Source organism: Meleagris gallopavo, chromosome 13 (genome assembly GCF_000146605.3).
Source record: "Meleagris gallopavo isolate NT-WF06-2002-E0010 breed Aviagen turkey brand Nicholas breeding stock chromosome 13, Turkey_5.1, whole genome shotgun sequence".
Taxonomy (NCBI): Eukaryota; Metazoa; Chordata; class Aves; order Galliformes; family Phasianidae; genus Meleagris; species Meleagris gallopavo.
In genome coordinates, this window is record NC_015023.2 from 10,609,764 (window position 1) to 10,636,786 (window position 27,023).

The 27,023-nt window shown below is 48.3% G+C and overlaps 1 protein-coding gene across 2 annotated transcripts; it reads right to left on the reverse strand.

Moving 5' to 3' along the window:
* Positions 1 to 1,960: 1,960 nt before the first annotated feature.
* Positions 1,961 to 25,953, reverse strand: PSKH1 (protein serine kinase H1). Of its 2 annotated transcripts, none has more exons than XM_010717863.3 (4): positions 25,828 to 25,953; positions 25,573 to 25,682; positions 23,529 to 24,560; positions 1,961 to 5,375 (listed from the first exon to the last, which is right to left on the reverse strand). In XM_010717863.3, the coding sequence occupies exons 3-4, from the start codon at positions 24,471 to 24,473 to the stop codon at positions 5,058 to 5,060; spliced, it is 1,263 nt and encodes a 420-aa protein (XP_010716165.1). In that variant the 5' UTR covers positions 24,474 to 24,560; positions 25,573 to 25,682; positions 25,828 to 25,953; the 3' UTR covers positions 1,961 to 5,057. The 2 variants fall into 2 exon arrangements, with proteins under 2 accessions (XP_010716165.1, XP_003209757.2); XM_003209709.4 differs by having other exon boundaries at positions 25,573 to 25,723.
* Positions 25,954 to 27,023: the final 1,070 nt, after the last annotated feature.

Sequence of the window (27,023 nt, forward strand, 5' to 3'; positions counted from 1 at the left end):
ACAGAGCTGTGATTTCCAAAAGGCAGTGCCCAACTCACCCAGCCCACAGTCCCTCCAGAGGGATGAGCAGCTCCCAGCACCCATCCAGCCTCCATCCACAACCCCAGAGCAGCAGCCACGAGCCGGAAGGAAGCACACTGCAGCAATGGGGTACACAGGATACATTGCTGTGTTTAACAGACCGAGTACACAAAATAAATAGCTCTGTACACTCTAACCAGAACCTTACAGACTAATTACAACGCTTCAGACCTCATTCGATGAGACAGTCTGTAAAGACAGGGCCCAAAGGCAAGGCACAGAACCGGGCGCTTCGTTAGGAGCGAACAGGACATGAGTGCTGTGCTTCCAGCCCAGCACAGGAAATTCAGTGACCGAAAATAACAGCGAGCACTGGAAGGTCCCAGAGCTTCCCCAGGAGGTGTCTTTCAACAGGAAGGCTCCCAGCATCTGTTAAGTGCTCGTTTCTGGTTTGGGCCAGGATTTGTTCCACATTCAATAGACGCAGTGCAACATCTGGGCAACAGCAGTGAGTGGCTCAGCGGTCACACGCATGGGATGTACAGTGTTAGCATGGGGGGGACAGCAGGAGGAGGACATGGTGTCACCGAGGGGGGGAACAGCTCTCTGCACCATGGGGACATCAAGGGGGGGAAGGTACCACGCTCCGTGATGCTGCTACCACAAAGCATCCCTGCTGCTTCACATTTTCTGGCAAATTCGCCGCTCGCTGATGCTCACCAAGCATCATTTTTGAATCCAGGCTGGAAGAGGAGACCAAGTGGTCAGGAGAAGCACCAAAAAGCTCCCAAGAGCAGTGCAGGCAGCTTGGGGCTGGGTGTCTGAGAGGAACAGGCACGGCACGCTGCTTTCTGGGATGAAGAAGGCTGGGAAATAGCTGCCCAAACCCACGGGCCGACCTTTTTCTCCAGATAGGGGACACTTTGGGAATCCCCCAGTGCCATCTCCAAAGAGCCAGCCTCTGCTTTACTCTTCCCTCTCTACTCTGCTCTTGTGAGGCCCCATCTGGAATACTGCGTCCAGGTCTGGAGCCCCAGTACAAGAAAGACAGAGAGCTGTTGGAGAGGGTCCAGAGGAGCCACAAAGATGATCAGGGGGCTGCAGCACCTCCGCTATGAAGACAGGCTGAGGGAGCTGGGCTTGTTCAGCCTGGAGAAGAGAAGCTGCGGGGTGACCTCAGTGCAGCCTTCAGTACCTAAAGGGAGCCTACAGACAGGAGGGGAATCAACTCTTTGAAAGGGCAGATAACTGCAGGATGAGGGGAAACAGTTTTAAGTTGAGGGAGGGAAGCTTGAGGTTGGATGTCAGGGGAAGTTCTGTACTGTGAGAGCGGTGAGGTGCTGGAACAGCTGCCCAGAGAGGCTGTGGATCCCCGTCCATCCCTGGAGGTGTTCAAGGCCAGGTTGGATGGGGCCCTGGGCAGCCTGGTGTAGCATTAAATGTGGAGGTTGGTGGCCTTGCGTGTGGCAGGGGGTTGGAGCTTCGTGACCCTTGAGGTCCCTTCCAACCCAAACCATTCTGTGATACTCTGCCCACAGAGAACTGGCATAAGCAAGGTGAAAGCCAATGTTGGCTCCACACACCAGGGATCTCAGTGGGAGTGCTCCCACCTGCAAAGCACCACATGTTGGCTTCCACATCACTCCACGACTCACCACAGCTCGCAGGGAGCTCAATCCAGAGATGCTGCCCCATAGCACAGCTGACCACAACTCGTGCTCCCTAGGCTAGCGCTATGGCTCTGCTAGAAAACAGGATTGAAAAACAGAGCAGAGCATGAGAAAATTTAAATCACCAGAGCAGAAAATATCTGAACTAAAGGAAGGACTAAATATCAGGTTGGATATTAGGAACAAATTCTGCTCGGAAGGAGTGGTGAGGCACAGCTGCACAGGGAGGTGGGGCAGTCACTGTCCCTGTGGGTGTCCCAGAGCCATGGGGATGTGGCACTGAGGGATGTGGGCACCGTGGGGTTGGACTTGGGGATCTGAGAGGTCTTTTCCAACCGTAATGCTTCTGTGATTCTGTGAAAATATCCACATTCCAAAGGAGCTGAGTTTGAGGCTCTCTGATTCCCTAAACAAACAGGTAATGCAGACTCCGTGCCACCAGTTTCATGCCAGCAAGGCAGAGCCCTTCAAACAGGCAGGAGCAACTGGGTGCTGCTGCAATCTCAGTGCTAAGCAGCACAGGCTGTTCCCGGACTGAAGGAGCGAGGGGATCTGCTATCTCTGGGCTGATGTTTGTAAAGGCCTGAAAGAGTAAGAAGTGAATCACAGCTGGACAAGCAATTGCTTTTTAGCAAAATACGTAGGAAAATGCATCACACACACAGAAATCTGGATGCAAAGCTGAACAGTCTGCAGACTATTAAATTTAGTCTGGAAGACCTTTTCACATTCATTTTCCTTCACAATACAAAGGAATCAGCTGGCGGCTCTCTGAGGCTGTATCCATCTCCCCAGCAGAGCAGGGAAACTTCCAGGGCAGAACGATAGGATTGCTTTACACAGTAGTGCTAAGTTCCAAAAGACAAATGTACAACGCTTCCTTCACCCCTACAACTCCATCTGGATGAGGACACGGTGCAGTTTGCCACTAGGTGTCCTTCCAGTTTCATTTTCACCCTATTAACCGAGTACAGGCAACAACAGCTCTCCTCCACTGAGGTTTGCACCCCAAGGACACAGCAATGAATCTGTCACCCAAATTAAGAGCCAAAGAAGGAAATGGGAAAAAACATGAAATAAAACAATAAAGCATCATAGATTTTAACTTCTAACATCCTCAAGCAAAGGCACTTCAGAAAAGGGGAAAGTCCTGAGATATCAGATTAATGGAGAGCTGAGATGCCCCTGCAGAATGCAGATGAAGATAAGCAAGATCATTCACAGTGAAAGCTCCTCAAAGGACAAGCTGAAGTGAAGGCACCTGAACTGGTGGCACGTTGCCTGTCCCCTAGCTGAAAACGTGCCACAGCTGCAAGGCTGAAAGCACCAAGGAATTGTTTTAAGCCACAGATTAGAAGATTGTTGCTCTGCTGTGTGAAGGAGACGCAAGCTCGGTCAGACCAGAGCTCAACCTCCTGCACTCCTACTGCATCCACGTGAAGCACACAGGGACAAGGTAGGTACAAACAAATCTGGGCATGTCAGTGGCCCAGTGCTTAAAGGAAAGGCTCTCAGATTCTAGGGGTCTTGGCTCAGTCCATCAGTTTGACTTCCTTGCATGGGTAAAAGACCTGCTTTAAGGGTAAGCATGCAAGATAATCTGAGGAGGGCTATAAAAGCACCAAAGTGGACATAAAGATCACAGTGCCTGGCTGTGATGCTCCAAACATGCAGAAGACTCCTTCAAGTAATGGCTCATAACCAGAAGCCCTCTGAGAAAGCATCTGACCAGCTCCTCATGTAAAGAGAAGAGCACTTTTCCAGTTAATACCTGCCTTGAAGTACTTGCTGCTTTTGAAGAGCTGTTTGCAGGAATATAAGGAGCACTGAGCTGCTAATGAAGCAGAAAGTGGCAAGCTGCCTGTTTTCTCAGAAACTGTGTCTAGTTGATCATTCCTGGTAATGAACCAGGAAAGATTACAATAAAAAGGAAAAGAAGCTGAAGGAACCATTTTTTTCCCCCCGTAGCCCACAGAGCTAAAGTAAAAACAGCTAGTAATTCTGCAAGAGCAGTTAATGCTGATGGAAGGATGGGCACTCAGGACAGAGCAGCCTGCAAGGGATGTAACGTGCAAACCCATAGAAAGGGTTTGGAATTCACCCCTGCAAGTGTCTGAGACCATCATCCTTAAGTATCCTCTGTCGTATTCCTCACCTTGAGCTTGGGAACAAAGGTTACATGAAGTAGTTAGGTTCCTAGCACTGGGGTGGAAAGCACATCCCTAGAAATTTCATTTTTTCAGCTCAATAGAACTGACAGCCCACTTTTTGCCGGTGGATTTAAGCTGTATTAACAGCTCTGTGGTTTCTGCTCATCTCTCACTGCTGTCATTTCAGGACTGGGCTTCTGCTAGCCAAGCTCCTCTTCTACCCCTATGGAGCCCCTTGTGGTCACCCCACCAGCTCCCACCACCACTTCCCTGCCCCAGGGAACTGATGGCAATAGCAGGGGAAAGGAAACACCCCAGAGCGACCAAAGCATTGGAAACACAGTTGGTAACAGTAAGCCACGTCACGTTAACAAAACCAAATCCTGCATGTTAGGCACTGCTCCTACTACAAACAGGGGAACCCCTAAAAACTGCCTTCATCTCCTTGGAGCACAAAGTTCCTGCAGGATGATTCCTCTCTCGCTGCCCCTCTCTGAGGAGCATCCCTGCAGTCGGGATGAAAAGGATGGGACTCCAGCTCCGAGGTGGCAGCGTTTCGGTCTGGTTGCCAATCTGCATCATGTGAGCAAACCCTTGATGTCAGCACACTGATGGCAGGCAGCCCTTTGGGGATCCTCACAGCTTCACGGCCGTCGCATTCACAACTGCTGTCTGGCATCTCCATGACACTGCACCGGGAGGAGGAGCTGATGGGCAGCATGCTGTGAGTCAGTGCTATCTTGGTTCTAACTGCATGTGACTCACACCAGCTTCACTGCAAAGGCACCACAGAGTGTGACTAAACCAGTTCAGAATGCGTGTATGTATAAATGTGTTAAATACATACACACACCCACACGTGCGTATGTGCTACGTGCACACATACAAAGTGATTTTGTTTCCATATGCGAGTGGAATTAATAAATAACTATGGACAACCAGGCTCCTGGGCAACAGAAAGAGCTATTCTCCTCGTTTGCAGCTCCTTAATTTGTGTGTTACTCGAGGCTCTGAGCCAAAAAGAGCTGCTCCGTTCTCTGCACGGGCACAGCTGGCCCACAAGTGCCACCACAAGGTTCCTTTTCCTCCGCACGGCAGGGCAGGGGGGAGGAAACACCTGAAAGAAGGGAGGGAGGAACCTGCAGCAAAGGGTGCTGCACACCTACACTGCAGAGATGGTGTCTGGAAGGACTTCGGGCAGGTCCCAGCCTGGTGCTCAGCCAGTGTATTGCTGCTGGTAGCGCAGGTTGAGCTCTCGCAGCTCCCGTTCCCGAACCCTCCGTGACTTGTTGGATTTGGTGGAGCGGCTGGAACGTGTGGACTGCGCTGACTTGGTGCTCTGGCAGCGGGAGGAGGCTCTCTTGAGAAGGTTTTGGGAGATGGAACGGTGCAGGTTCTTCATGGAGGAGGAGGCTGCCATGCTGACCACCCAGGGGTGCTTCAGGGCCTGGAGGGCTGTCATCCTGTCGCTGGGGTCCACCGTGAGCAGGCGGTCGATGAAATCCTTGGCCAGGTTGGATACACTGGGCCAGGGCTGAAAGACAAAAGAGGGAATTAGAACGACCCTGCTGATAACATTCATCCATTCCTCCTGTCCCTAAAAAGGTGTGGCAAGGGCAGAATGCCCCTTCCTCTTGCTCTTTCATCCTTAAATCTTCCAACAGTAGAAGAAAAAGGCACTTCAAGAGTTACTTGAAGAGCCTGCAAGGGGAAAGAGGGAATTTAGCAGTGTTTCATCACAATCCACATGTGTTTTCCCAGCTGGCAGACACAAACACACAGCTACACACTGGGATTGGCACACACATTCACCAACACAATGATCTGTCACCCAATTATAAGCAACCAGCCCTTCTTGTTCCTTTTATTCCTCCATTTTCCTACATCAGTTCTTCCTCCAAGTCACCTGCACTCCCACAGCCCTGGGCAGATCCACTGTGCTCCTAAAGGTGCTCATGAAAACCACTGCCACAGACTCATCCCCACAGCTTCACATTGGGACCATGAGGATGGGGTCACCCCTAATGCCACATCCCAGCCTTTGCTGGTGGGAAGTCATCTTCCCCTCTTCAAAGCACCAAACTCTGGGCTAGGCAGAGCAGAGAGTGAGGAGCTCACTGTTTCAGTGTTGTAATGAGATTACACAGGAGGCAGCTGGGGTAGATCAGTTGATGGAGGTTGGTTTCAATGCAGTGCCACCCTCCAAATGAATCACATGAAACACATGAAAACAGGAGAACTGAAGACACACACACACATCTCTTTCTTCGGTCTCTTTCCTTTTCTAAGCACGTCCCAGGCATCTGCTCATTGATTCTTTCCTCTCCTGTTGATGGAACTTGCCAAACCCTCTCCAAAGGCTCTGCATGGTCCCCAGTTTACCGGGATCTGAGGAGCCCAGGGAAGTCAATGTGGATGCTCTAAGGGTTTCACTGGATTTTCTATAAATAAAATATCTTGTATGTACCTCCCTTAATAAAGATTCCAAGAGAAAGCTGTTATGTCTTTACTGGGAGATTTCATCTCGAGATTTGCCCTTTCATTCCAGCCCTTCTTTGGAAAGAGGATCCCTCTCATGTTGGAACCAGTCCCTTCTAACCTAAACCACTCTGTGACTCTAATTTGGGTTCCCACCTGCTTTGTCCTGATGAAGTCCTTTCTGTTAGAACGTGAGCCATCCTGCTCACAGGATGGACTGTGACACACTGCCAGGATGCTGGTTCTTTTGTCCCTTTGTCTTCACAGCCATGAATCTCACAAGCAAGTGCTGACCTCTGCATTCATTCCAAAACCAAGGGCAGGGAGATCTTTCTGCAACAGTTCTTGGCCTCACTGGTCAACACTAAAACAGCCTCAATGGGAGGAAGTCCACAAAACATTCGAAATGCAGCAGGTGATGTTAGATAAGGAATTTTTGTGAACACATCACAACAGAACAGGAAGGAGTTCTGGTTTTAAAGAAACAAAGCCAGGCCAGAAAATAACTGATTACTCCTACAACCCCTTAATACACAAAGTACAGCCACAAAACCTTACAAACACCAACAACACAGTGCATGGAGATCCCTTCTAAGTGGCTTTAACAACAGCTGAACAGCTTAAGGCAATGAAGTAAAGATTCTGGCACAGGAGCTGAGGTCATACACCACCTCACACGTGTAACCAAGTGAGAACAGCACGTGTATTAAAAAAGCAGGCTGCTGCTGCACGTCTTTCATTCTTCTTTTGGTGTGGAAGAAAAGAACGTGGCTATTCTATGACAGGATTCTATCTTTTAAAACTCAGCACCTACCAATGGGAAAGTCAGATACAATGCCCTTCTCTTCTTACAAAAGGTCCAAAGAAGAGGCATGTCGTGATTTTTCTGAGGTTTGCCATTCACCACAAGCAATCTTCCCTTTTCAAGAAGCTGAAAGCCACTTGCAAGAGAGCTAATCCACGGGAGAACTTGACACTGAAAGGGCAGGATGCTCTCAGAGCTGCTCTGCTCTGCCTGCCTACAGCCAATGCTGCCCTGTCCGTCGGGTCGACACTCAGGATGTGCTGCTCAGATGTCAGGGTACAGAAAGTCCATGATCCACATTCATACAGCACTTTATATACTGTATTTTGCAAGAGACGACTGAAACACCCTGCTTACTTACCTTAGCTCATGTGTTCCAAAGGGATACACAAGCACTGCTGCTAACTATTACAAGAAAAGAGAGAAAATGGAACAAAATATGGGACAGAAAGGAAATACTGGTGCATGAACAAAACTCAGCATCTGAGCACAGTCAGAATAGAAAGTGAAAATCCTTCTGATCATTATAGCCCTCGTGTTCTGGAGGATCAGACAGCACTTCTGCATTTTGGAGCCACAGAGAAATCACATTCCTGCCAATGTTTCAAGAACTAAGTTAATAAAAATGGCTTGAAGTTCAGGCTGTCTGCTGTTTACAACTATCATTAGTTTGTCATTGCCTACCGCTGAATAACTTCTTTCTTGCCATTTATTACCAAAATACATTTCATCAGCTGAGTAAAACAAGCCAGTTCTTGCATAAAAGAATATGGACAATCTTTGATCAGAAACTCATTCAGGTGTTCAGTGATAAAGAGGATATCTAAAACAGCAAAAAGCCTACTCAAATGTGGGGGAAAAAAGCACGCTGAAGGTTGCAGCTGAACACACCAGTCCATTTTACAGAGCCATGTACGTTTTGAAGCACACGGTCCTTATGCTACTTGCAACAAGAGAACCAGAGAGCTCCATCTGACTCTGACACAGATAACAATCACACACCAAGCCCGTAGACTTCCTACCATACTTCTGCATCTGGTGCTTCTTCTGTTCAATAAATAGCAAAGGGAATCATCTTTCTCAGTCTTCATTACCATCTGCACTATGGCTAGCAGCAAGTGAGATGACCTGGATAGCTTGAAACAGCTCCTGTCCCACTCCAATGGAAAAAAACAGGATTTGCATGACTCCAACCTTGTTGTTTTTCCTGGGGAACTTCTTTATGTCTGCCTACAATCTCTTATCCTTCTGAATATCACCTGTATCGCAGAGATGCAGTCATTCCAGGATCTCCATCCTTTCTTTTCTACTTTGATCCAAAGAGACACAAAAGATGAATTAAAATCAATAAATACCTGAGGACTGACACACAAGAACACTTTTCTCAGAGCTACATTTTCAGGAAAAGGACGTAGGAAAGTGTTGTTATGGCTGTGGGTGCCCCAGCCCTGCAAGTGCCCAAGGCCAGACGGCAAACTTGGTGAGTTAGAATTTGAAGAACTCCATAAAGAACGTATCAGCCTGCAATAACCAGCCTATGCACACACCAGTCCAGCTAAATGAAGCCTAAGGAAGAACAAGCTCCAAGCAAAAGCAAATTGGATTTCTCATTATTCCAATTACTCTACTTTCGCTGCAGATGTTGAATACGGAGTACTTGCAATTAGCTTTTTCTTTTGGTCAGCAAACACAAATCAGTTTATCGATCTGTTTATGCAAGCAGAGGTTTCATTTGCTGCACCATACACGTCCTTGCTTTTATTTCACCAAAGCTTTCTGTTTAAAAATAGGGAAGGCTGCATTCTACCGAAGCTCTGAATGGAATGAACCGTGCAGTTCTCAAGCCCATTCCCTGGGGAAACGTACCCACTTTCCAGAAACCTCGTGCTGCTCTACGGTGCTCTCCCTTCTGTTCACCAGGCAGGACCCAGACTGCAGGGCTTCTGGGATCAGAAGAGATCAGATGCCTCCATAAGCTGTAAAGGAGCCTTAAATTAAACGAGAATCCCACACCCTGCCTACTAACTAGTGCAGGCCTGCAGGCATGTGGAGATTCCTCTGAAGGTGGGAAAGACTGCTGGTTTTCTCATGTGAGCGTATCTGAAGCAGAAAAGCAACTGCTAAGAAGTAACTCTCTGTCTCTGAGGCAAGTTGTGCAGCCACCCATTGCTCACTTCTATCTTCTGCACTGGATTTTCCTTTTTGACAACCAAGACCAAGAGGAAAGAAGCCTCTCAGGAAGATGGGGAGGAATCATAGCATCGTTTGAGCTGGAAGGGACCCTTGAAGGCCATCTCCCCGACTCCTCTACAGTCAGTGAGGACACCTACAGATCTGCAGGGACAGGGCACCCACCACCCCTCTGGACAACTTGTGTCAGTGCTTCACTACCCTTGTTGTAAAAAACTTTATAACCAATCTAAACCTCCCCTGGTTTGAAGCCATTTCCCCTCATCCCATCACAGCAGACCTTGCTGAAGAGTCTCTGCCCCCTTCTTTCTTACAACCCCTTTAGATACTGAAAGGAGAAAGATGGGCTGCAAACACATGTATGGACACTATATCAAAGAACTGGAGTTCCAGGTAACCTGCCTGACCAGCTGAGCTGATGCCTATCCCTCTTTGGCAGGCTGAGATCTTTGCTCAGCTCTGTCAGCACACCACTCAGCACACACACACAAGAGCTCCTTGACATTTTCCCTAGAGACACAAAGCAGGAAAGGAACCTTCTGCTCAGTCCTGTGCAAGCACAAAATAAGCTGTCTCTCTTCCAAGCTTTGCTTTTAGACTTGGAAGCATATGCTGGAGGAAGAGATGCACATTCATTTTCCTGATTCCAAAATGAGTTGTGTGTTGTTGTCAGCAAAAATGATGTGAGCTCTCCAGATAACGTTTCACGGAAGGCGAGGGACACAGAACTGCGAGAGCCTCGGATCTCCTTTGCCAGCTGGTTCCTACAAAAAGCTGAAGCACAAAGCACGTTATCACAGCTTCAAAAGGTTGCTCTAGTTCAGCCAGAAATGCTGCCGCCAGCCTCACTGATTCATAGGAAGAGTTTGATCAAGAGCTGGAGGAGCCTCAAAGCACCAGGGAGACAGAGGAGCCCTGCAGCTCCACCTAAAGAAAACAGATGGCTATTTAAAGTTTTACAAGATGCAGAAGATTTTATCAGGAACGGGGCTGCCCCAACAGATAGAATAAGAGAAATGTTTGGGTTGGAAGGGACCTGCAAGGCCATCTGGTCCCACTTCCTGCAATGAAAAGGGACACCCACAGCTCCATCAGTGCTCAGAGCCCCCCCAGCCTCATCTTGGGTGTCTGCAAGGGCAAAATGAGACCACTGTGCTAAGAGAGAACCTCAGCAGGACAACAGAGAAGGGAGAAAAAGCCCACTCAGCCAAACAGAACAATTAATTCTGTAGAAGAGGTAGAGGCTGTTGACCAACCAAGCAGCTGGCAGTGTGCTTCACCACCAAGCATTTCCACGGCTCATTCCTGTTTTGATGCTGCACCCTCCTCTGTGCCAGCATGGATGTTTGTGCAAACAAAGTGAGCCAGATCTGGGAGCTTCCACCGCTGTTTTGTTGGGGTTTTCTGCCACTTTTCCTTACAGTGACTCACAGGTGGGCTACAGAGGCATCGACATCAGCCCGAGCAGGGAGGTGGCACAACGAGCAGCACTTCAAACACACACGAAGCCACCAGCAGCCTTGCTTACAGCTCTGATGAGAGAGGGGAAAAACTCCTGCTGTGGAGATTTGCAACTCTTGCCCCTCAGGGATGACAGCTGCTGCTTTCAAGATGCAGTGACATTTATGACAAAAGCATCTTTTAAAGCTCCTAAGCTGCATAAAACATAGGGTGCAGCTCTGATCCGCAGCTTCCATGCTGCTCAATAACCAACCCAGGGGAAAAGCAGCCTCATATACAATGCCTTAAAGAGCTCTCAAGTGTGCTCGATTTTATTCAACTCGGGCTCTGAGGCTGTATATGAGGAGGAGGAAAAGCAGGAGTGTCACTTAGGCTGGGTGAATGCACGCAGAGCTGGGCCTCCATGATTGGATCCCATCTATGCTGCTGTTTGTTATTCTCCCTGGCACAAAAGCTATTGAAGCACAGTCCTGCACTGGAACACAGAGAACAAATGTGCAAAGCTCAGGGGTCGAGCAGTCAACCCCCCTCTTCCTCTTCCAAACAAAGCAAGTGTGAATGCAGAGCATGATGAGCAGAGCTCCCAGCACTGCACTTGGAATGGGATGCTGACCTCTATCAGCACTACTCATACAGGTGCTGGTTCTCACCCTGCTCTGCACTGCAGCCCAAGGTGCCCAGGTATTCTTTGGATGATGACTTCCATACAAATGAAGTTCAGGCAGCTGAATCATGCGTGAATATCAGCAGAACAGGCACAGGCAAGAAACCAGTTCAGGTGTCACCATCCAGACATGGACGGCAGTATTACCTGGTGGGTTTTGAAGAGCTCATGTTTTGGAGCTGTTTTGTGTCATTTAGGAGGTAACCAGGAAAAGAGAGACATGGAGCTCTTGGAGCAGGTCCAGGGAAGGCCACAAGGATACTCAGAGGGCTGGAGCACCTCTCCTATGAAAAAAGGCTGAGGGATTTGGGCATGGTCAGCCTGGAGAAGAGAATGCTCCAGGGAGACCTCACTGCAGCCTTCCTGTACGTGAAGGGGACTTATAAAAGAGATGCAGAGCAACTTCTCACAGAGTCTGATAGTGACAGGACAAGGAATGATGGCTTTAAACTAAGAGTGTCAATAGAGTTTAGATACTGGGAAGGAATTCTTCACAATGAAGGTGGTGAGGCCCTGGCACAGCTGCCCAGAGAGCTGTGGGTGCCCCATCCCTGGAGGTGCTTAAGGCCATAGATGGGGCTCTGGGCAGGCTGAGCTGGTAGGGGGGGCAACCGTGCCATGGTCAGCATTGAGGCTCCAGCACTGAAAAGACTGCCCAGCTCAAGGCAATGCCCAGCCTACAAACAGTTGCAAGGATGTGCTCAAAACCAAGCAGTTCCAGAGGGTTAGAACAAGTTTCTCATTAAAAGATGCAAGCACATCATATCTCTGCACTAACGTCTGCACACACACAAGGTTCCCAAGTATTCTGCATTAATTTGTTGATATGGGGAAGAGGAATAAAGGGAGGATGAAAGAGGAAAAAACGACGACTCTTTAATAATCCAGAGCATTATAAGTATGCGTGGCCATCTGGTGCTGTGAACTTCTGTAACCCAGCTTTCCAGATGGAAGCAGCCAGCTGCTTCCTCTCCCTGCAAGCTACAATCACACAGCACAATTGCTGCAGCTACAAAACCAACGCACACAGTTTTTGTCTACAACCAGGGATGGCTCCTCCAACTGCAACATGGTTATGTGGCCTAGGGAAATACCTGGCATGCTAAAAGTGGGCTGACAGCCATTGGTTTGGGTGATAATGAGTACCACAAACTAATCACTCACTCTGGTTGATGTGGATTGCAGGCTGTGGGAGGTTAAAGGGATGCCCAGCATACAAAGGATATATAAAGGGATGCTCTAGCAGCAGATTACAGCTACTTGCAAGCAGTTGCATCATTTGGATGAGCTGCGTGGCCGTTATCCTTGTAACAAGTGGCACAGGAAGAAGCTGTACCTTGGAAAGCCCCTATGGGGAAAGAGCAGGGAAAAATGGAAGGTGGTGCAGCCCTGGAAAGGTGAGCAGGGAAGTGGGGATCTCCTGCCCTGAAGCTTTATAAGACTCAAAAGAAGGCAGTCACAGCCAACCCACCTCAGGCTGAATAGCATCACACACCTCCAGATGTCTCTCATGTTCCTGTGTACAGCCAGGAGCTGGGCTCCAATATCCTTATAGATCCCTTCCAATTTGGGATATGCTATGATTATGAGATTTGTGTGATTCTTTGTGCACCCATACGTGCTTCTCCTCCCTGTACCAGCGCTCTTCCACAGGCACACCTCACACATTGCTGCAAGCTTCATGGGATCAGGCTGAAAATCACCTTAAAACTTCAGTAATTAGTTATGGGAAAGTGAAAGTTGCACAAAAACAATGCTGCAGTGGATGCCCATGGACCATCCACTCCCTCCAACCATTCCCAAAGGACCCACAGCTGATGCATCACTCCTGACAGATGACAGAAACAAGACTAACTTGTTCTACAAGACAGCTTCAGCAATCCCCCTTGTAATGCTTCAGGGCTTTTCTTGTGCATATGTATATTCTCTTATGAGCAGGAGATGCTACTGAAGTGTTAAGATGTCCAGCATAAATCTTTCTAGAAGCAGTTTAAGGCTCTTTTTTCGTATAGCCTGGAAAATAGATGATTCCTTCTCTTCTCTGAAGCACCCTTGGTGTATTTGCATCTTTACACTAAGCAGCCAAGTACTTTTCAATTTTCCAATGACTTTTTTTGTGACACTCAACTGTGTTTGTGGATCTCCTGTCAACTCCCTCCACTTGCCTCGAAGGCTTTTGTTTTACTCTGTTTTTTTTGTTTTTGAGGTGAGTATTGCTGATCTTAGTAGTAGTTTTTTGTACATTGTGTTGGGCTTTTGGGGATGTACAATGCCCAGAAGTGTCAGAGCTTCAGCTTGACAGTTGCAAAGGGATTATGCCCCTTTCTGTTCATCCATCCCAGTGCATTTGTTTTATTCCCCACCAGTGTAACACCACTGTCTCACACAGCAGCTTATAATGTATTTGCACATCCCCTCCTGAGAAGCCAACCCCTCCAATCTTCCATCCTCACCTATTTCTGCACATTAACTTACCCCTATTTCTAAAAATGTGTGTCTGCTACTGAGCTGCTCAAATCCTTTAAGGCCATCAGGAACCCAAACACGCTGTGTAGCTCCTCCAATACAATGGCACCTGCAATATAATGAACTCCTTCCTCATTCAGGGTAGCTGATAAAGCCCAAAGCACCACAGGACTTCTGGGATTAGCCAGGGAAGAGCATGTATACCCAGAGAAAGACAAGGAGATGACTCCATGCTCCCCACCCTACCTCCCTTACCTCCAGACATGCTCAATTCATCACCCCATTGCACTTGCTCACATGCTTTATCCATATAACCAATATACACCAAGCACAACGTGCAGTGCAGAGTATTGGTCGTCTTACTTTAAAAACCCAGCAAGTGTTACAGTGCATTTCCAAACTGCGATTTATTTCTTCCATCCTCCCCTGGAGACTACAAAATGCTTTTATGAAACAGATTTCAAAAACCCTAATGTCAGATTGATCCTTGTCAAGCCCCTTGGCCAACTACTGGAGATATGGGAACTCCTACCAAGTCTGGAAGATATTCCGCCAAGTGACTTCAGGTTCTCATCCAGGAGCCTTAGATTGTCAAAATCAGTCCTCCAAGCAAAAAGGCAGCTTAAGAGTGGCATTAAGAAATCCCCAAGCTTGTAAAGCTTAAAACAAATTGGAAAAAAAAAGAGAAAAATGCAGAAAAAGGTAAGAAATCATAATTCCAAGACCTTCCTATCAGCATCTGATGTAATGATATGGATGAAAACCTCTGAGCCATCCTGGCCATAACAAGAAACCCGTGTGTCAGAGCTCCATACAAAGCGATCAGACCGCAGGAATCCCTTAGAAATCATTCTTTAGATAGAAAGGGATGACCCAGGAAACAAGTCTATGGTTGGGCTAGATGATCTTGGTGGTCTTTTCCAACTGGAGTGATCCTATGATAGGAACAACTTTCTCCTCAGCAGAATTCCACCTTGTACTGGGTAGGAAATCACCCTTGTTGGCTGATGGCTCCAACCACTGGGTGGATGTGATGCTGATGGGAGCTCACAGCTGACAGGCACACAGCCAAGCACATGTCTGCACACCAGCTAGGTGAACATGGCACTGACAGAGGCTGTCTCCTCCGAGACTTGCCTGCATGGTTCCCATCTCTCCAAGCAACACTAATCGGGTGCATTAGCAAAAGCTCAGTTCTCAGGAAAATCCATAAAAGCAGCTACTTCAGTAACAAATGAAACAGAAAACGTGCCTGGGATTTCTGTCTTAGCAGTCTCTGTGCGGCAGGAGGGTGAAACAGGAGCTGACAAGAGCAAAGAAGCGAGAAGCAGAGGAGCCATCCATGAAGCTCATGCACCAAAACACCACAATCTGCCCCAGCTTCCAGACGCAGTGCTGTTGGTGTGAGCCAGCCCTTCCCAACCAAAGCTCAGCTCTCTTGCTACTCCGGGTTTGAAAGCTTCAGCTGCAATCTCATCAGATTTGGGCATTTCAGGTGAAGAGGTGGCCAAGAACAACCAGGAAGCATCCTGCCAGCCCTCTAACTGAGCACCAAAGTAAGCTCCCTCAAACATTTTTTTACAGCTGAAAAATATCTGCAATCAGGACCTTGATTTCAGATGGCTGCCCTCCTACCTATGCTGGTTCAGTCCTCCTTTGCCTTATCCCAGGCTAGGAGCACACTGCACCCCTGTACAACTCCAGCCTGGTGGCAGATGGAGCCAGAAGGACGCCATGCAGCCCTTTAGCAGCACTCACCTGAAAAATCTGAGCCACGGTTAATAAGCAAAGGAATAAAATCAAAGGAAGAAGGGCACAATGACAACAGAGACAAAGAGAATGCTTGGTCCGGTTTCAGGGCACTGGAAAGGAGTCAAACGGTTGATAGCTTAAATCCTTTTTGCTGATAGTTTATATTCTACACAGAGGCAGCTTAACAGTCTTCTCTCCTACCAATGTTCCTTTATCCCTACATCTCAAACTCTCCACAAACACTGCTTTGCCAGTAACAGGATTTTATTGGGCCCAGAGATGCAGAAATGAAGCCAACTCCCAGAAGTGCTGTATGATTGCAAGTCCTTCTTCCTGCCATGCAGCTCCTGCCTTCCTCCATCCTCAGCTACACACCATGCCGTGGCCCCACATGCAGTCTTCCACCTAAAAACCAAAGCCTTCTACCCCCACCAACCTGTAGATGCTATGCTATGGGACGAGGGGCTCACTCTTCCCCCTGCTTACCCTTAAGCATGTCATATAAAGATGGCAGGAATGATTCTGATAAGGTCCTTGTGACACACCAGCTGCAGAGGAAACAATCTTCAGAACCTCAATAAGCAGCCAAAGCAGGAAGGGAATCAGTTTTTAAATGCACACACTGGTTTTAAGCCTGCATAATGCCCTTTTACAGGAGGAGGTGTTCCCTCACCTGCAAATAAAGCATTTTCCAATATAGCACGCCATGGTTTTGCAGGAGCGCAGTCACCAACACATGCTGGGCTGAGGGATTTTCCAGGTTTTAACTGAACTGGTAGCATTTCAGAGAGCCTAAAATACCTGCTGTGCAGCTGAGGAGAGCTGAACAAACACTTCAGCTGCACAACATACACAGCAACACAAACCCACCTCTACTCCCACCCATGGAGCATTAGAAAAAAGAGACAGGAATGCTCCAAGGAACACAACCCTGTGCCCAGTCACAGTGCTTTGTGCCTGCTGGGAGAGGCTCACTTTCATCCTGCTTGAGTGCCTCAGCTCTTCAAAGCAGAGCACGGTGTTCTTTTCAGCAGAGCCACCCCACTGCATCTCACCACCACTCTTTGCCCTACGTTGCTGTCTCACAGCTCTATCAAATGCAATAACACATTCCTCTGGAAATTGATTTTTCTCCCCCCCCTTCCTTTTTCTAGGCAAAAAAAACCAAAACCAACCCAACAACAAACCCTCAGATTTATACAAAGAGCAGTTCTTCCTTATGAGGAGGAATATCAGAGAAAAACAGACCATGACTGTGCCTTACAAAAGTTTTCCATGGGTCTGGCATGGCTCAGGAGGGCACTACCACATATTACCATAGCAGTACAAAGGATTCTTTCTTAATTGCACAGAACTGGGTTATTTACAAACACCTGAGTGATCAGAAGTGGAAAAATGCATGTGCCATTCCAGGACTGGTGGCCAGGCAGCCGTGCTTTCTGCAGCATCCATACAGAACTCAGCACTCTGGCACGGGTTGCCCAGGGAGGTGGTGGTGCCCCATCCCTGCAGGCCCCCAAGGTCAGGCTGCACAGGGCTCTGAGCACTGATGGAGCTGTGGGTGTCCCTGTTCAGCACAGGGGAGTTGGAACAGATAGTCTTTGAAGGTCCCTTTCAATTCAACCCAATCCATGGTTCTCTTTAAAAAGCCACAACTAAGATCTGAGAATGTTTGTCTCTATCCCCATGCTCTCTTAGAAAGCTCAACAAACACAGGAAATGAACATTAAAAGTTGACAAGACTGTGAACCGACTCCATCACGTGCCATTAGGGACCAACCTCCACAGTGAAGACAATTACAAGAATATTTTGGAAGCATCCACAGGTTTACAGACATACTCAGTTTGAGGATTCATCAGGTGAGCACCCAAAGTCATTAGCTGCTCTGGAATTGCTTTTCATCTTTTTCCCTTGCCATCTGTCAGGTAGCAGCTAAAAACACAGGCACTCCATTTGCTAACACACTGTTCCATTCTTGCTGCTTTTGCAGGCACAGAAAGCTGTTTGGGGACAACGTGTGTCTTACGTATGCCTTACTTACAGTGACTTAGCTATTGGGACACCACATAATCTACTCACCTTTTTAAGGTAACCTGGTAATCAGCTGCATTCTTCAAGCCTGAATCTATCCATAGACATACCTGGAGAGTTTACTCAATGTCTGCATTTAACCTGGCACTTCCAACTCACTCATTACAATGCTTACTTTCCTAGGAAACAGCTATCCGTGCCAGGGACAGAGCAACAGGCAGACCACAGCACACCCTTTCAGCATTGGGGGGCTTTGCTACCAAACAAGCAGCCACAGACCAGGTGAATGTAGGGTGCAAAGAAGCCCAGGTGGAAAGTGAAGGGCACAAATTGCCAAAGACACATTTCATCCTAAGTTTGGATCAAAGGCAGAGCCTGGAAAAACGGGCAGAAATGCCATTTGGACATGAAGGTGAATACCGTGCTTTGCAAAGCTGTGAGTGATGCACAGGTTGCTGCCATTCAAAGACAGCAGGAGGGGGAAAAGAATGGAGAAAGCTAAAGGCAAGGAAAAAGGCATGAAGGATGTAAAAGACAAGGGTAGGACAGAAGGAAGTGGCAGGAAGGACAGGTGATGATAGATCAGGTGAACTATGAACAGATGTGGACAACTGCAGTTCATTCCAGGCCACATTCTCCCAAGCTGATGTTTTTTCAAACCAGAATCCTCTACACAGCAGAGATCCCAGGGCAAACTACTGCTCATCGACCACACTGAGCTGACGTGAGCTGCTGCTCTTCCCATCCAGCAAGAGATTGCTAAGCACACTGCTCCACACCGGAATAAATCACCCACTGGTACAACACAACCAGCAGTCCTGGGGGCTGGCTCCTGATACTGCAGGGGAAAGGAGAGCCGTGCTGATAGGGATGAGAGGTGGATCCACCTGAGAGAACGCTGGCAGGCAGCAAGCCTTGCCTTGCTATTACTGAAGTCAATACCAAACGTGTTTTCATCGTTCAGGCCAGCATCAATATGCAGTACTTTGTATTTTGAACCTCCACAATCCCATCTCACGCTGCCAAGCTCTGTGAAATGTCTGATAAACCTTCCCAAATCTAACACAGTGTGATGGCAAGCACCGTGGTTTTCTTGAAGAGCTTTCTCCTCCTGTGTGCCTTTGAGTATACCTCTTTCAAGACTGCCCTCCAGCAGCCAGAGACCAAGAAAAGCAAGCTGTAATTTACCACCTGCAGAGCACGGTGATGAAGCTAAACATAGCTGGCACTATGACTCATGAGCCATCAGCAGCAGATGGACAGGGAAGACATCAGAAGGCTGCATTCAGACCTTTTGAAGGAGAAATATTGCTGTGGACTCGTAGCTCCCATTCATCAGGAGTGCCTAGTAAAGGCCACCAGCTGACGCAGTAATGACAGTTTAGGGAATGTAGAGTTTCCTTCAGGTTGTTTTTAGCTGCAGAGTACAAGAAGTCTCAGAAGCAACGCAATGGTAGACAACTGTCTTGCTCCCTTTGGAGAATGAGGGGGCTTGAGAATGTGAGCCACTAAAAACCCATTTCTGCAGCTGGAAGAGAAGGTTCTAGAGACTTAGGAAGAAAAGGTTAGGGACAAATGAACAGAAATAGCGTCTGTAAGAACACGCATTCAAGTGATTTGAGGGCAAAAAGCAGAGAGAGTCAGGTGGACCTTCACCAAGATAAACTCAAATTCTTCACGTGATATGGGCATCATCTTCCACTTGTGATCCCACTGTCCTGTTCCTCCTCTCTCCTTCTCCCACTGTCATTTCAGGTTGGGTATTAGGAAGAATTTCATCTAAGAGGCAGTGGCACATCTGCCCACGCAGGTGGACGTGTCACCATGCATGGAGATCCATGGAGATGTGGCACTGAGGGATGTGGTGGTGATGTGTTGACAGCTGGGATTTGATGGGCTGAATGACTGCACGAATGCACCCCCAGCCCTTCCTCCAGCACCCCCAGCCCTTCCTCCAGCACAAACAGTGGTGGCACCTCCATTTACACCACCAGGTGGTATCAGATAGAGAAGGAAACGATAGGGGTAGTTTTAGAAAATGGTGTCTCAGAGCTGCCCCAGCTCCTCGAGGGTGCAATGAAACGAGCAAAATCCTGAACAGCAAAGCCAAGTGGCAAGGGGAGCTGTCAAACAACAGAACCATTGCACAATCCACAGTGAGGTGGGATGACAAGATGGGCTCTGTGCTCACACCTCAACCATGAGTGAGTCACCCAACACAGAAGGGCAGTTACATGCAGAATACAACTCAGGCATTTTCCTTTATAGATGCATAACGTCAAGGCAGACTCACTTCTCCTAGGGAAAAAAATGCTCTGTAGGAGAAAGGAAAGTTAAAGTAATTCTATCATCTGCAAAATGCACTTCTTATTGGCAGTAAGTCTGCTTTTTCACCCATGTATGGAGCAGCACGTAATTAAAGAGTTTAAGAACATTAATAGGGAAAGCTTACCCTCCTTACTTTCTACATTTCCAAGCCTTACCAAAGGAGTATCACGCTGTGAGCTCAATCAGCCCGTGGGAGTTGGTAAGCCTCGGGACTGATTTCTGATTTCAAGCTCAGCTGGCACAGTGCTGCCTCCAAGCCATAAGCCAGGACCACGTCAGACATCAGTACCTGCTCCTCTGACGTCAGGCAGGATGGACAAATGCTCCTGGCACACCAGTGGGCACATCTGACACAGCACACGATCACACCGAGCTGCCTGCAGGCTGCCCCATGCTCTGCAGCTCTTGGGGCAGGACAAAGCTCTGAGGGACAAAAAGAGAGGAGGAAGAAGCAGCACCATTAACAAACCCCGAAGTGAAGGATGTAAGAGGGTGGAGCAAACCTTGAGCCAGTCCACTCTGGTGCCTCCAGCATCAATCAGGCAGCTGTAGATATAAAGGGGGACTGAAGGAAGCAGTCAGCATTAACAACCACCCAAAATTCCCAAGCCTTACACATTTGTGGTGCAGAGGCCTCTTTATCCACAGCTGAGCTTCTTATTGTTATTCCCTCCATTGATTTGTTTTCCATGCAGATGCACAGAACTCAGGGGAACTTTTGGGGCCCCCAGAAGCCAGGAGGTTCCCCACCCCCTGTCTGCAGCACGAGGAACTCAGCACCACTGCTGCTTACAGCCATTTCTCCTACCCCTTTTGGGAAGAAGGACACAGCTCCTCCTCCCCTCACTGCCTGTGCCCTCACCATGGAACCAGCTGCTTCTCTTTAGCAAATCATTGATCCACACCAAGGCCACCATCGCATTACAGCTGCGAGAGCCATAGGTAAGAAACTTCATTAACCACAACTGGAAAATCTGAGCAAGCTGGCCAAACAGATCACCTCTCTGCATGGCTGCTGAGTCCTGTACAGAGGATAAATAGATCTGCAATGCTCAACTTCATTCAAAAAAGCCACAAAATTTGTCACCACATTTACCCAGGTATCTACAACTACCACGAGTTAAAACAAGCATGTTGCTCTTCAGCTAATTTCCCCTAGGGATGGCCTCAAGTTGACTAGACTAATTCTTTAGACAACCCCCAGAGCCCTGTTTGAAACCCCACGTACTGCAGGTCTCAAACTTGAGTGATTTGGAATGGAAATGCACACCACTGCATGGCAGCCCCTTCACCTTGGAAGGAGCCCATTTCACGTCTTCAAAGTTGACACCACAGAAAGGAAAATGAGCTGCACCTCTGAAATCTCTGTTCCTGCACCTACCCAAGACATGCAGTTCTGCAACACGGTACAGTGTTCTGCCCAAACTTGTTCCAAATGGATCAGGGCTTATGGCTCCTGCATTAGCCTTACAGACATATCAGTGGGTTTGTTTCTGACATCTTCCAGACTTCTTCCAGTGTAACACACATAAAAACACGAATTTCTGTGCTGATCAGGCATTTGCAAGCATTTAAAAGCCCAGACTATGAGCAAGAAAGCTGGCAAGGCACAGGAAACATGCAAAAACACCTCTACCTCTCTGTCTCTCCTTATTTCCACCTAGAATTTATGCACAAACCAAGCAGCCTGTTACCACAGCTCCTGCCAACGCACAGCTCCAGTCAGGCATAGGATTGATTACACCAGTAAATAAATGCATTCATTTTCCTTGACTCTCTCTGGAAGAACAGAAAGCATCTGAGCAAATGATAAGACGCTGTTGGCTGATGCACACAGAATCACAGAACGGCCCGGGTTGGAAGGGACCTCAAGGGTCACGAAGCTCCAACCCCCTGCCGCATGCAGGGCCACCAACCTCCCCATTTCATAGCAGCCCAGGCTGCCCAGGGCCCCATCCAACCTGGCCTTGAACACCTCCAGGGATGGACGGGGCATCCACAGCCTCTCTGGGCAGCTGTTCCAGCACCTCACCACTCTCATAGTACAGAACTTCCCCTGACATCCAACCTCAAGCTTCCCTCCCTCAACTTCTAAACCATTTCCCCTTGTCCTGCAGTTATCTGCCCTTTCCAAGAGTTGATACCTTACACACAAGGGCACCTTACTCCAAAAGCAGAAAAACTCTACAGCTTTCCAAAACCACTCATGACACAGTACCTGTAACACACAGTACCCATAACAGCCTCACAGGTTTGTCATTTACTATGGGATAACAAGTAGAAGGCTTCAGGGTCTCATGCTGGCACATCCAAAGCACGCACAGCCTTGTGCTTGCTCTGCAGCACACGTGCCACCATTGTTCCTACAGCCTACAAGAATCCAGTGGCTCGAACCCAAGACAACACTTTGTATTGCAGTCTAAGAAGCCAAATGATTCAGCTGTGCCACAAGAAGCAGAAGATAAACTAAATTACCCTCAAGGAATGCTCAGAATAGTTGAATGCCCATGCAGTGAGGGTGGAGCACACGTTAGATATGAGCACACCAAGTTATCCATACACTGAGACAGCCCCAATTCAGCTACTAACACCAGTGAAATCTCCTGGAGCCACACTGGACCACACTACATCACGAGCTCAGAGGTGCCAAAGAAACAAACGCAGTATCAGGAACCCTATGGGAAGAAGAGAACAACCAGAGATCTTCCTACGCCGTGACACACAGGAGTTATTTTACTGTCATTTTGGAATCATAACCACACTCACACATTCCCACTTTCCCAGTGGGCTTCATTTCACAAAGTTCAGGAAACTAAACGCTTTTTTCTTTGACAAAACAAGGGCAGAAGTTATAAAAGCTCGTTTTTAGATTGTCTTCAGGGAGGAATACACCCAGAAATCCAAATTGCTCACTGTGGGGCAGCCTGGCACCCAGTTGTGTGCTCAACCAGCTCTGGACTGATGGGACTCCGTGAGAGTGGGAGCAGGCATCTTCTGCCTAAAAACTATCCCTTATGGGTCCTTTTTCCAGAGTTACTTAAGAAAGCCATCCTTCCATCCTCAGTTTTGTTAGGTACTCAGCTCAGGAGGCAGCACAGACTCATTTCAGAAATGGTCTTTAGGCCTTCGTCTGCCACAGCCTTATGTTTCAGCAAAAGGTGTTTTTCAGACTACACTTGGATTTGTATCTGCACATCCCTAGTTTGATTTCCTCCTACATTTCAAACACCCTGGCACGAGTTTCAGTAGCTCCCCAGCTATTTGTCTACAAGTAGCACAGCTCTGTCAGCTCCTCCAATTCTGTTCTGGAGGAAGTGAGATCTTTCCATAGACACACTTTTTCAAGAAGCTCATTGTCCTGCAATGGAAGCAGTTTGGCAGAGGAAAGAGAAAGGATTTTCAGGGCCAGAATCACTTACTGTTAACACAGCCCTACATGAGACAGCCTGACCACACAGCTCCAGAGAGCTTCCTGCTGGGCTCCCCCTCATCCTAACCCCACCACACTCACCTCGCCCGAGTAACTGTACTTTCCCTTCAGGATCTGCCTGTACAATCGGGTGCGGTTGTCGTCCTCAAAGGGCATCGTGCCACTCAGGAGGATGTAGGAGATGACACCCAGAGCCCACATGTCCACAGAGTTGGTGTAGGGCTTCCTGACCAGGATCTCAGGAGCGATGTACTCCGGCGTCCCGCAGGTGGTTTTCATCAGGCAGTCATCTCCTTTCTTTCGAGCACTGGCCAATCCAAAGTCTGTAATCATGATTTTGGAATCCGTTCCAGGATGGTAGTAGAGCAGGTTTTCTGGTTTTAAGTCCCTGTGTGTGATACCCAACGTGTGCAGGTACCTCACGCCGTCAAGTACCATCTGCAGCACGCGCGTGGCGTCCCTCTCCGTGAAGGAACCTTTGGCAATGATTCTGTCAAACAGTTCTCCCCCAGTGGCCAGCTCCATCACCATGTACACCCGGTCCTGGGTCTCAAACACCTCTATGAGCTGGATGATGTTGGTGTGGCGAACCCTCCGCAGCACGCTAAGCTCCGACTCGCACACCTCCCTCCCTTCCCTGTATTTGGTCTCTATCATCTTGATGGCGTAGGGCTGCTTGGTGGCTTTGTGCTCCACTCTCACAACTCGGCTAAAGCTGCCCCTTCCAATCAGGGCTTTGATGTCATACTTGGCTGTCACTCGGGGGTCAAATTTGGCACGGTATTTGGCCACTTTGTTCTTGCGGGGCTCGGGCTGGGCTGGGTGGGCAGGCAGGGGGTTACCAGGAAACGGGTTTGTGTGACGTGGGGGTGAGGGAGAGCCAGCTTTGATGACAGTCCCACCATCATCTTTGATGAAATGCTTGTAGATGTCACTGTGGCCCGTGTAAGGTTCTACTTTTTTAACCAGATCCAGCTGCACATCTTTGGGGGGCTCGGGAAGCACTTTGCTTGTCCCACAGCCCATCACTGACAGGTGTTAATTCCCTATCAAGGCATCTTCCCAGGGCAGTGCCAGCAGCAACCACATCTGCAGCAGCTCCCACGTTTGAACCTTCCAAAAAGAATGAGGAGAAACAGATAAATGGCAGTCAAAGCCAGGAAAAGCATGCAGGTGGTTCACGTCTCAATGATGCAATGCTACCACAAACTGAGAGCTGAGGATTTTGCACTGTAGCACCCCTTTTTATTAAGCATAATTTGCCTAACCTTCCTAGCTGAATGCTGAAGCACAGAATGGCTGAGGCTGGAAGGGATCTCTGCAGCTCATCCTGTCCAGCTCCAACAGCTTAATAAAAAAAAAAAAAAATCAAGGAAAGCGTTAAGCATCCTCCTTAGTTTTGTTTCACCTGCTAAACTTCACAAAGCACTCACCATCCTGAAGCTTATTTTCTCATTAGAAACTACACAAACTACCTCAGCAACTTGTTCACTCAACAAATCTTAATGCTTTCTTTACATTTAACTTGTACTCGTGCTTTAAACCTCTAATTACTTTGCTCTCAGGGATCAATGAAGCTGTACAGAAGGCAAGGAACACGCAGACAGAGGCGGGCTATTTCTTGCATTGTGCGTTATCAACTTAATCACTGCATGTCCTGCAGAATGCCAGGCCTTATTTAACAAGGGCAGCTTTTAGCTGACAACTCCCTTGTCCTCCAAGCCCTAAGAAACCAAGGTGGGCTTTGATGTTTTCTAATGCCTAACTCAGTTTTGCCTTCTTTTGTGTTTTCAGATACCAAGCAGAGCTTCTGTTTTCCCATATGGAGCTGCATTTTGCTGCAGTAAGGAGAATTTCAGCCAGTTGTTCCCCTTTGGAGCAAACAGAGCTCTCGCTCACCACACTCTACTCCAGCAGAGCCAAGTCAGCTGTGCTTCAGCAACTCTTTACTTTAGGTCCTGATTAAAACAATCTGGACGTAAAGAAACTGCCTGCATGCATTCTGGCAATTAGCTGAGCAGTTTTAAGTTTCTGCTTTGGCTCAAAGCCCATCATTACAGTGCCACAGCATTTGTAGAAGACTACAGAAAAGCTGTTAGCCTTGAGATGTAATCATCCACCTTACCATCACCGAGCGTATCTTCACTCATTCACCACCTCTCCAAGCAGCTATTCAGCACTGCAGGAACCCCAGCTGATCTTCCATCAGAATTACGTGGGGAAAAAAAAGCTGTCCTAGAGGGACAACAGGAAGAAGTTTATGCTCTACATTCACTCTGGAAAGAAAGCAAGGCTTTAGTTAAGATCCCACATTAAAATCAGACATCAGCTATTTTCTCACATAAGACCTCCTGGTAGGACCACCATGTCAGACACCTACCGTGCACCAACAGGTCTGCAGCAGAAATGAAAAGCAACGTCACAGATGGCTTAACTGAGATTTGAATTCATGGAGGGCTGTCCTACAGCTGGCTGCTCGCTCAGATTACAGCACTGTGACAAGGAATACATGAAATATTACAGCTACTTCTGAATCATAACTCACACAAGCAGCTTTTTCCCCCAGCATCACTGCACCTTAAAATATATTAAGTTAGCAGAGAAATAGAATGAGAGCATCTGCAAACAAGACTGTCACAGAGCAACTCCACGCCTCAAGAAGCACTTGTGTAAGGAATCCCAACAGCAAACAAAAGTGATGAGAAGACCCCAGCACGGAGCTTGGAGTGGCTGTGTATGAATCCTGCTGCAATAGCAGAGATCAGCCAGCAGCATGGTAATGACTTTGCCTTGTGGGCACAGCCAGCACCATGCCAGCACGAAGGATGGGGGTAAATACATGAAATCACTGAGAAGTTGGGAGGTGAATGTGTTACAGAAATGAGCCCCCGCTCTGAATAGGAAGCCATGCACTCAGAAGGCTCTAAAGAGATGCCAGCATGCCTTTGTGACAGGTGAGAGAAAGAGCTGGCTGAATGCTTTGGTACCACAGAGATCCCTTCCTCAGACAAGTGGCAGGGCAGTGCCACAGCTCCTGCTGGCAGACAGGCATCCTCCAACCCCCAGGGCAAAGTCAGAGCCTTATGGCTCAGTAATGCACCCGGGAACAATCCTGTGGGTGGGGTGGCAGCTGCCTGACCCGCACACCTGAGGCCTGACTGCCTCACCACCACCAAATAGAGCAGCATCGTGGGACTGCACAGCGCCTTGAGCTGGAAGGGGCCTTAAAGCCCAGCGCCCTTGGGCAGGGGCAATGCACCCACAGCCCCATCCAGCCCAGCTCTCAGCACCTCCACGAACAAGGCATTCCCAGCTGCTCAGGACAGCTATGCCAGGGCCTCGTCGCATTCACAGGGAAACATTTCTCCCTTACTTCTAATCAAAACCGGCCCTTTTTCAGTTTCAAGCCATCACCCCTCGCCCTGTCGCTACACTCCCTGATAAAGAGCCTTTCTCCGACCTACTCGTAGGCCCCTACAGGCACCACCAAGCCCCTCACAGCTCTGCAGCTGCACTTCTCCGCTGAGGCCCACCAAGGAAGGCACGGCGCTGCGGGGCGAGCAGCTCCGGCCCACA

What these genes read in the sequence shown, in the direction of transcription:
- PSKH1 (XM_010717863.3), bottom strand. Translation starts at nt 24,473, where the DNA reads ATGGGCTGTGGGACAAGCAAAGTGCTTCCCGAGCCCCCCAAAGATGTG. An exon ending in AGTACAGTTACTCGGGCGAG is followed by an intron (nt 5,376 to 23,528) that starts GTGAGTGTGGTG and finishes TTTGTCTTTCAG; the next exon opens with CCCTGGCCCAGTGTATCCAA.